The sequence below is a fragment of the Zingiber officinale genome, chromosome 2A (assembly GCF_018446385.1).
Source record: "Zingiber officinale cultivar Zhangliang chromosome 2A, Zo_v1.1, whole genome shotgun sequence".
Lineage (NCBI taxonomy): Eukaryota > Viridiplantae > Streptophyta > Magnoliopsida > Zingiberales > Zingiberaceae > Zingiber > Zingiber officinale.
This window is the reverse complement of record NC_055988.1, coordinates 108,721,322-108,732,685: the sequence shown is the minus strand read 5'-3', so window position 1 is coordinate 108,732,685 and position 11,364 is coordinate 108,721,322. Positions and strand designations below refer to the sequence as shown.

The 11,364-nt window shown below is 35.7% G+C and overlaps 1 protein-coding gene across 1 annotated transcript; it reads left to right on the top strand.

The window, feature by feature from the left end:
* Positions 1-1,339: 1,339 nt before the first annotated feature.
* On the top strand, positions 1,340-3,298 carry LOC122039871 (protein ASYMMETRIC LEAVES 2-like). The gene is made up of 3 exons (XM_042599293.1): positions 1,340-1,640; positions 2,089-2,943; positions 3,133-3,298. The coding sequence occupies exon 2, from the start codon at positions 2,110-2,112 to the stop codon at positions 2,929-2,931; it is 822 nt and encodes a 273-aa protein (XP_042455227.1). The 5' UTR covers positions 1,340-1,640; positions 2,089-2,109; the 3' UTR covers positions 2,932-2,943; positions 3,133-3,298.
* Positions 3,299-11,364: the final 8,066 nt, after the last annotated feature.

The following is an 11,364-nucleotide window of genomic DNA, read 5'->3' as shown; positions in this document are numbered from 1 at the left end:
CATTGGATAATTTAATTTTGTGTTGTATTGAATTCGGCCCCCCTAATTAAAAATCCTGGCTACGTCACTATTTAGCGCGGTGCAAGGTCAATTGGGGGCAGTGAACGTTGAGCCCAAGTGCGGCTTAAGCTCTCGCATTACCTCAAAGTAGACACGAATGCGAATGTCGAGTGAGACCTTAGCACGAGCACAACCACAATGTTGGGCTCAACTCCTGTGCAAGCAGAAGTGTGGATGCCGCGAACATTGAGTGTGACTACAATACGAGCGCGAACATGCATGGCGTTGTGAGTGCGAAGAAGATAACGACAATCTTATCCATACTAGCTAGCGCGAACACAATAATTTAAAGATTTATTTCATTTATTAATTAATTTATTTTCAAACTCAAGAATATTTGCTTCAAATTAAATGGCATGATTGATGTAGGTGCAGTGCATGTACCGATTTTAAAGGCACGTGCTTATCTTGGAGCTCGCCATTCATTTTTTTTATCATTTCACTTGCTAATTTTAACCTAAACTTAATATGTCTCTCCCAAATCATTGTGTCATCGACCCTACCACAGGCTTTTAAACACAAGCATGCTCCCACCGAGCGAGTCACCACCGGTCCATTATCGACCCACAACATTAATACGTCTCCAGTGGGCTCGCACGGGTCCATCACCAACACCGCCATTAATACCGAGGACCGGCCGAGCACACATAGATAGAGAAATCATTGCTCCTGCTCGTCCCGTCCTCAATGCGTTAATTAATCATCTCTCGATCGAGAAACATTTCTCGATCCATAAAACACACGCCAATGTGTGAGTAAATTAACGAGCATCCGAGTTAGCATCTCCGATGGACAAACCATTACAAAGCTCCACACGAACCATACAAATTGATTGCACCATTTAGGTTTCATGTCAAATGAATTGAATGCGTAATTAATTAACGGTACCTAATTGCTCACCTACAATTTAGTGCTGATGTGATACGTCCAACGATGCCCTAGGATTATTTTATTATTATTATTATTATAACCCACGAGAAGAAATGGAAAAGAAAAAGCGGATGAACAGTAAGAAAAAAAATGGAGAGGTTCAAATGCATGAGAATATATCTGATCTGAGCCGAGTTATTGCATCTGCAGTCTCTGCCTGTTGAATGGGAATAAACTTCCTTAAAGCGAGAAGGAGAGGAGTTGAAGGATTGAATAAAAATATAAACAAAATAAAATAAAAATAAATAAATAAATAAAAAGACAGCAGTAAATTGCATGGCAGAGGAAGGGTCAAATCAAGACATGCTCTTTCTTTCATGTCTTCTCTCTCTCTCTCAATCACATCAATTGTCTCCGACATCCACCCGGAATTAACCGACGATTTACATCGCCACAATCTTTCACCTTCGTCTTCTTCTGCTTCTTCTCCTTCTCCCCCACATCAATCACACCACCTTCTTAAATTATCTGCCCTTCTGCCTCCGCCCTCATCATCGTAGCTTTTCCGCCGCCTCTTCGCTGCTGCTGCTGCTCTCTCTATAATTCTCTCTTCGCAGTTGGCAGCCGCCGGCCTCCGGCGGTCGAAGAGGGAAGAAGGCACGGAGAGTATCATTGCCTGCCTGTTTGCCTGCTTCGAATTAAAGAGAAAGGTACTGATCAAAATGGATGCGCGGCAGTAATCTTTCCGCTGCTTTTCTCAAAACTGTGGCTTTTAGTGTGTTTTTTTTTTGTTGTTGTTCTTCTTCTTCATTTTTTTTTGGGGGTTTGTCCTTCAATTGACACGCCAAAATGGCATGGCATCATGCACCCTTCGAGGGGTTCTTTGACTGGTTGGTAATCAGAAAAGAGATCTCTGTTTTTAATTTTTTTGCCTCGGCGGAGATCCGCGCAAAGGTCGTATCTTTATTTCTTGTTTTTGTTCTGTTCTGTTCTGTTCTTTTTGGGTATAATTAGAAAAAAATCAGCGAAATATTTTCCTTCTTTTTTCTTCTTTACTGCTTTTTAAGGAAACAAAAGGAATTAGATGTTTCTATATATATGATCGCTGGGGGGGCGGTTGATCTGTATATGAGTAACCCGATCGGTTTGTGGAGGTAGTAGGGGGGAGCGGGAGATCGAATGGCGTCGTCGTGTTCGTCTTCGTCGTCTTCGGTGGTGCAGGTGTCGTCGTCGTCGAGGTCTGCGGCGGCGACGGCGGCGGCGGCGGCGGCGGCGTCTTCGACGAGTTCGCCGTGCGCGGCGTCCAAGTTCTTGCGGCGGAAGTGCCAGCCGGACTGCGTGTTCGCGCCCTACTTCCCGCCGGACCAGCCGCAGAAGTTCGTGCACGTGCACCGGGTGTTCGGCGCCAGCAACGTCACCAAGCTGCTCAACGAGCTGCACCCGCTGCAGCGGGAGGACGCGGTCAACTCGCTCGCCTACGAGGCGGACATGCGCCTCTTCGACCCCGTCTACGGCTGCGTCCGCGTCATCTCCATCCTCCAGCACCAGCTCCGCCAGCTCCAGATCGACCTCTCCCGCGCCAAGTCCGAGCTCTCCAAGTACCAGTCCGCAGCCGCCGCAGCAGCAGCGGCGGCGGCGGCGGCGGCTGCAGCCTCTTCCCACTCCCCGGCCGCCGCCGCCGCCCAACACCCCTCCTCCTTCCTCGACCACCAAGCCGCCCTCCCCTTCGTCGGCGCAACTACGGGCTTCGACTTCCCGCAAAGCCACCACCACTACCACAACGGCAGCCACCAGATCATGATGCTGCGCAACCATCACGCCGACGCGGATCTACTGGCGGCCAGACTGGGAGACACTGCCAACGGAGCCTACGACGCGGGGCTCGCCGCGGCAATGAGCGCCTCCGCCTCGCCAGCCACCATCAGGCTGCTCGGCGGCGGACACTACTCGAGGCCGAGCGCCACCGGCGGCGATGAGCATTCGAGCGTCGGATCCATGTAACGATCCTGAAAGGTTAGTGCACTGCCAAATCATATCATATGATCACTTCAATTCCTACTCTTTAATTAATCCCCTAAATAAAAATTCGACAATAATATTAATTCTTATGCTAATTATATATAGATATATAGATAGATAGATAGATATATAAATAAGGATTCTTGGAAAAATTATGGATCTCTCGTGTCTGATGAGCTGCAGGTCGATTAAACATCTGGAGCGAGCATGGTTTGGAATTGGAATTCGCTGGAGGGAGTGACATAGAAAGACATCCTGACAAAGAACATGTCCTGGCTTATCACATTTAGTCAAACTACAAAGAAGGGAATTATCGTCCTTTAATATATCTGCTACATGATTTATATAATGTTTTTGTTCCATGAACTGATGATATATATATCTATCACTCTTCTAAATATCCACACTTAATTGGACAATAATATATATCTGCATGTACTGCTAATTTGTTCTTTCTTTCTTATTATCAGCCATTTCCTAGTTATCTATCTTCATCTCTCTTATATATGTGTATTTATTTTATAGAGTAGCTAGGGAAGAAAAAGGATAGATAGATAGATAGATAGATAGATAGATAGATTTAAGGAGTCGATCCCTATAAACATAAAGTATATCTGCCGTATCTTTCCTCTTTGCACACATGCATGCATCATTTCATCTGCTTCCCCTTTTCTTATCTTTGTCATTGGAATCCCAAGAAGGTCAAATGGGAAACCCTACTGCAACGGTGCAACCCCTTGCTGTCTCGAGATCCTAACCCTCATCATCCTGCCTTTTTGATTTCTCAATGACCAACCAGCACCTTTTGGGAGATTTGGCAATGTTGGGAGAAGATAGTTCGCAACGTATTAAAGGCTGCGCAGGTAGAGGAGAGGAGAGGAGAGGAGAGGAGAGATACACACACAGATATATTAGATAATAATAATAATCATAATGCCGATCGACGTGGTGGAGCAATGATGACTTTGTGGATTCTTAAATGAAGTTGCACCACCGTTCACGTCTCCTGTCTGGGCGCGCAGCTGTGCCCACCTCAGCGGGTGGCTCCACCGCCGGAAGTGGCTCCCACCGCCGGAGGAAGAGGAGCCGTGGATGGGACACATGCTTTCATCCATGCATTTGTCGTCTTGCATGCATGGTCTCCCTTAAAATATTTCATTTTTTTATTTTTTTTTAATTCTAGATTATTACTCGTGGCGGATAGTCTAGAAATTTAATATGATTGTACGTCTTATTTAGAAAAACATAGCTGAGAATCATTTGAATGCACTATAATCTGGAGATGGAATATGAAAGAAGATGCGTGAGAATCAAGAAGAGATTTAAGATGATTAACATGAATCAAGAAGCTGAGAGGAAGATCAGCAATGAATGAGGGGAAGGGGAAGGGGAAGGGGAAGGGGAAGGGGAAGGTATTAATGGGGACAGTGCCAAGACCATGAACACTCATTTTTGACCATTCCTTCATCTTGGAGTTTGGCGAAGGAGTTGCACGGTTTCCAACGTAGAAGAAGGGAAGGGAAAGGGAGGAGGAGAAGAGAGTGTTTGTTTATTTGTGTGTGGGTTGTTTATTAGAAGAGAGAGAGAGAGAGAGACGGGGAGGGAGAGGATACTTTAAATACATGCTTTCTGTCTGCCTTCCTCCTTGTCAGTCGATGTCATTGATTGGAATCCGAAGGCAGAGGAGAGAATACGTGTGTCTATCCAACGATGAGGGAAAAAAAACAACTTTATTTAATCGACATCACATTGACCAAAATATTACAATAATAAAATATCTCTTTTATATTAAGTGATTAATATTTCTCCTTCAACTCAGCAAATCCAACCTAAGCGTTTCGACACATGTGATACCAATGCACCTCTCAGTTCGTCCTTCATCTTATAGTACTCAACATCTCCAAAGTGTTTGGTTGTCTCAGTGTTTTTCTCGATCGTGCTCTAAAGTGTTGGAAGTCAGGGCTCTCGATCGCCTTAGTTTTTGAAGCGCTCGACAACTCGAGCACCCTCCTCACCTCTCAAACTGCTTGACAACCAAGCATCTTTCCTAGGCTTCGGAGTCGGCAACCTAATTACCTTGACCGACATCCCAAGCTCATAAAACTTCGCTTAGGTCTTAGAACACCTCCGATATTTAGAATTTTAAATGAGTTTTGTATAAAAGCATACTACTCTTTTTACAATCTCTATACAAATTTCAAACCTCATATTAGTCTCACCCATATTGTTAATTTCGAGAGAAAAAGAGTTTTAAAAATTAAAAACCTCAAATCTCATGACCATAATGATTCAAAAAATTTTATTCATCATTTTAGTTTCACAAATCTTTTTAAAAATCTTACATTGGATATGCGCTTAGATATCTATATTTTGTTATTCTTATTTAAATGTAAGTGTCAGTTTCATTAGTAACAAAGATATTAATTACATAGAAAACTAGAATTTCTTTGCTTAAGATATTTTTAAATTTATTGTTAGAGATGTAAGTAGAATTGAAAAGAGAACAAATAGTTTTTATTTGCTTAAGATGTTTTTATTTGTTTTATTTGAGCAATAAAAAAAAAGGAAAAAAGGACTTCATCCACCATATTTCTTTACGCAATATCAAAGAAAGAAACTTTTTTTGCATGAAATATTAGAAGAGATAGAAAACATATTTTGAAAAACTTTAGATGTTTAAAACATTTTCTCTATTTTTTTGGAGTTGGATAAGTAATCATCAATTTTGTTTTTTTGTTTTTTGAAAAATCTTTGTATCACTTTAAAAAGCTTACAAAAGGAAGACTATTTCATAAAGTTGTACACAATATGTAGTTGGTTGGTTCAATTGTTATCTTTGTTTTGTCTAATTTGGATTTGATTAATTAGCATATATGTTTTCACATTTTGGTGAGTAAAAAAAAAGTATGAGCCAGTGCGCGCGAGAGGTGTTCAACTCATATCTAGCTGCCATCGAGGCCGAGTGCTTTCATGGTAGCTCCCTCTTCCGACATTGGCCACCTATATATTATATATAGGACTTCGATATCATTTTGGTAGAGTAAAATTGCATGAAGGGTACTTACATTGATTATGCTATGTGATTCCAGGGCAATCTCAACTATTTTGAAGGCTCTAAAGGAAAAATATTTAGACCTTTAATGTATTTTAAAAAATTAATATTAATTTTTGAAATGTATTTTATATAAAATTTACTTTTTAAGTTTTTGAGATGCAAAAGTTTCTAATTAAAATTTTATATTATAATATTTTTAATTGATAAAATTATTAAATTATTTAATTTTTTAAGATATACATAAGACTTTATTAATTCCAAAACTATATTAAAATATTGTTAAAAATATTGTATAAGCCATCCATAGAAAAAGTTAACTTTGGATTTATTATTTCTTTATAAAAATAAATCTAGACCATCGATATGATAATATGTCATGTTTTAAAAAACTTTCTAGATTTAAATATTTTTATTTTAGAAAATCATCATCAAATAATTTTAATTTTTCTATATCATATAAAAAACTAAAATTATTTTTATATATATTAACATGTTCAAACATATTTTAAAGTAAAAAAAATGACATGATGAACTATATAATTAAAATAATTAATTTTGAAAGATTGTGAAAGTTTCACCTCATTAATTTCATTCTCATCAAATTATCAACAATATAATTAAAATAAAATTAAAGATTGTGAAAGCTTCACCTCATTAATTTCATTCTCATCAAATTATCAACAATATAATTAAAATAAAATTAAAGATTGTGAAAGTTTCACTTCATTAGTTCCATTTTCATCAAATTATTTAATTTTTCTGATTAAATAATTTTCATGAAATTTTAGCTCTATGTTCATTTTATTTGCAATCTCTTCCATCAAAATGATAGCAATGTGAATATATTTTCTCAATAATAATTAAAAAAACACATGAGCTTTTAACTAATCTAATATAATAACAATGTTTATATCTTTGTATTGTAAAATTTTACTAATAGTATTAACTATGAATAATATATCATACCAAATAACATATCTAATAAAAATTTAAATTTTCAATCTCATCATAATTAAGTTGATAAAGAAGTTGCTTTACTTTTTTTTGTTAATGATCATCATTGATTTTTATAAGTTTATATAAAACATTTCTTATTTGTAGAGCTTAATATGTTATTACTTTTAACACTTTCAAGTTGACTTTTCTAGCATGTTTGTGACAATAATTTAAAAGTTAATGGTTTAAGGGATTCTATTAGGTTTTTAAAAATAAGATATACAATTAAAAAATCTATAATACATAAAATTAAAATAATCCAAATTTTAAAATAAACTTTTTTAAAAATAATCAAAAATAAAAAATGAATATTTGTTTAAAAATTAAATAAAAATAATATTAAAAATATTAAAAATCAGGCCGCACTGATTCTTAGCAACACTTATTTTAAAATTTTTTATTAACTTTATGTAGCTGTAGTAAGTATTTTTCTTTCCATATAAAAAATAATTATTTATTTAGTTATAAAAAATCTTTTCATTTAGTAAAAAAGCATATTTATTTAATTATAATAAATATCTTTGTTTTTTTTAAAAAAATTATGGGATAGAATCAAAATCTTATATTGGAAAGATATAAAAAAGAAAATGAATTTAAAAGAATATAAGATATCTCTATAAGATCTTTTGATAAAATTTAAAAATAAACCTTGAGAACCTAGATCCAAATGGACAATATCATACCAATCCTTCTATTTTTATAACATGTGCAAGGAAAAAAAATTAACTATATTGCAAATCACTCGTTTAATTATAATAAATGTATTCGTTTAATGGACTTACCAAGATTTTAAACATTTCTCTCTGTTCATATTTAATTGTTTTATTGAATTGCATGGTAATAATATATTTTTTAAAAAAAAATATCTTTTAGAATTAAAATGTTCTAAGTTACTCATGTATCTTATTTTGCTCAGTTCTAGTTTAAAATAATAGTAATCATAGATATAAACAATAGCTTTTATAAATATTTAAATTAATATTTTCTTAGTTCTAGTTTAAATTTTTTAAATACATACATAGCCAATCAAACTTAACATGATTTTAAAGTAAGAGATTAACAATTAAATTGTCAACAAAATTATCCTATTAATTGCCAATTAAGTATGAAGAAAAGGTATTAAGAATATAAATAATGTTGACAATGTGAATTCGGGGAGAGAAACAAATGGAAGGAGTGGTGAAATATTTAATGTCATTTATGGCGAAATGGATTACTTGATGGAGGGAAATTGAAAGAAAGATTGAGATGGCAGTGAATTCATTGCAAATTTATTTCAAGTCACGAGAGGAAATGAATTGAAAGAGTGAAGAAGTTAGTGGTTGAGTTTCTAATACTAGATAATTTACTAGTAAAATAAGTAAATAAATGTGAAATGTAATTTTCATTTGAAGTTAAAAATATTTGGACAATTAAATTAGTTGGGAAGGTAAATGTTTCACCAATTTATAGAAGTGTATCCACCAACTACAATTATATTCACATTTAATTAAAGAAGTGTATCCACCAATTTATCATCTATACGACCTAAAAAGGAATAAGGCTTTTGATCAAGTTTAATTTGTATAAATTCTGAAATCAATTATGGACTTTTGCATCTTGAAAAATATTATCATTAAATTTTATTATCAGTAATTATTAATATTAGTTATATTTTCAAGTATAATATACTTGTCCAAAAAAAGAAGTTCATTGTGCATTATAATTTAGGACAATGCTTGAAGCATTGCATTGATTATTTGAATTTAGATAATTTTATATGTTAAAGTGGGACAAATTATCTAATTTTGCTACACATGATTTGCCAAGTTTAAGTCTACATATATTAGAATGACATAATTGTTCACTATAATTTTAATCAATAAAAATGTGTACTTATTTGAATTTAGATAACTTTTTCTTCCCAAAGTGATACTACCACGTTAGCGGCCCCTCATGACTACCCCATACTATTGAGAGAAAGTTAAGCAAGAACCCAAATTGACAAGTACATGGACAGACCCGCAACGGTGATAAAATCATCTGTCGAATTTTATCCCTCCAACCACTATAGTTATTATCTTATGTATTTACCACCTGAGCTAGCCCTGGGGGCCATGAATTGTATAAGATACTTATAGATGTTGTGGGGATTTGATGATGCATCAAAGTTCTTATGTTTTGACTTAATACCGACAAACAAACTAACCGACATAAAAGCATTATGTTTGAGTAGTCTCAGGGTTCATTTCTAAAGGAAATATCAGAAATGAGCATGAGAAATGAAAAGGAGTGATCTCTTTTTGGAGATGATCAATAAATATGGAAGATCAGCATTATATGGAGAAAAGCAAATCATTCACAAGAACTATCACATGTTGAAAAGTGGACCAACAAACAAGTAAATAAATTATTTGTCTTACACTAACAATAATAACACTACAACACCTTTTTATGAATCACTCACAATTCTAAGACAAATAAGAGAAAAAAAAATTTTGACTCACAAATTGATACTTGATTGATGAATGAAACTAAATACAAGGTAGAGTATTTATAGTACTCTTCATACAATCTGGACCGTTCAATTAAATTAAATCCTAGCCATTGAAATTCTAATTCTTATCCATGAAATGAGAAAAACACTCTTGACCACACATTTAATTTTATCTTTTACCAAGTCGTCATCTTTATCTATTAGAAAAATAAATAATTAAATAGCAAATCTTATCTATAACTCTTATCTTTTATTGGATAAGTTTTATCCTTTATTTGGGTTGGAGTTGATATTTAACACTCCCCCTCAACACCAACCCTTTGTACTATGCCGAGTTGATCACGAAACCTTTTGAATTTGCTGGCGCTCAAGCCTTTTTTGAACAAATCTGCAACTTGATCATCTGTACGACGCTTTATTTTGTAAACCCATTTGCACGAAATGGGTTTCACATCTCTTGGTTTTGGTATGAGATCTCAAGTCTGATTTTGTTACAGTGCATCAATCTCTTGTTTCATGGCTGTCATCCACTCAGAACTTTGTGATGCTTTTTCAAACGTCTCAGGCTCTACTGTTTCTTCAACTATGGCTACATTTGCATATTTTGGATTTGGCCTTCGTGTTCTTGTTGACTTTCGGAGTTGAGATTATGAAGTTAATTCTTCCACTTCATTAGGCCTCTCTTCTTCATTTGGATGTTGATATATGTCGGTTTGCCAAGGACTCTGAGCCACTCTTTGCTCTGCATCATTATCATTTGGACCTCCTGATTCATCTGAACCTGATTGAAGTTGAACTATATGCTCCCTCATCTTTTGTTGTACTTTATCTTCAAGGTCTTTAGATTCTGGCAAGACCTCCTTCTCTGTGGTCCACCAAGAAGATGCTTCATCGAACACTACATTTCGTGAAGTGTAACATCTTTCGCTTGTTGGATCGCAGCATTTCCACCCCTTTCTCTGGCTATCGTATCCCACAAAGATGCATCTAATAGCTTTCTTGTCAAACTTGCTTGGTTGAGGAAGTTTATTGATGATAAAAGCTGCAGTCCTCATTGCTTCAGCCCAAAAACGTCCAGGTACATTCTTCTCATGTAGTATACTCCGACAAATTTCTGCAAGATGTCGATTCTTTCTTTCTGCTACTCCATTCTGCTGTGGTGTGTTGGCACAAGTGTATTGATGATATACTCGACTTTCTTTCAAGTATTGAGAGAACTCTCTTGAGCTATATTCTCCTCCATTGTCTGTGCGCAAGCAACATATCTTTTTTCCTAATTCTCCTTCAACTGACTGCTTGAACTCTTTGAACATTGAGAAGGTATCAGATTTTTCTTTCATAAATAAAATCTACACATACCTTGAGAAATCATCAATGAATGTCACCATATACCGCATACCACCAATTGACGACTGCTTAACAGGCCCGAATACATCAGAGTGAACTAACTCCAATGGTTCCTTTGCTTTGAAGTTTGACTCCTGATATGGTAATTGGTGTGCTTTACCATACTGACATCCTACACATATTGTGTCTGTTCGTATGTCTAGTTGAGGAAGTCCCTTGAGCATTGACTTCTGCATCGTCATGTTTAATTTGGAATAGTTAACATGACCTAGCCGCATGTGCCATATAACTGCTGTCTCACTTTTTCTTGTCTTGTCTATATATGCAGACTCTGCTGACATCACGTAGAGCGACTCTAATCGTTGACCCTCCATTGTTGGTGTTTCTGAAATTTTGAGGTTTCGATATACCTTTACATTTTCAGGACCAAATAGAACATAATGACCTGAAGATGTTAATTTGGCCACAGACAGTAAATTCTTCTTCATTCCTGGGACATGATAGACATCTTGAAGAGGCACTTGGTTAGAATTATATCAAG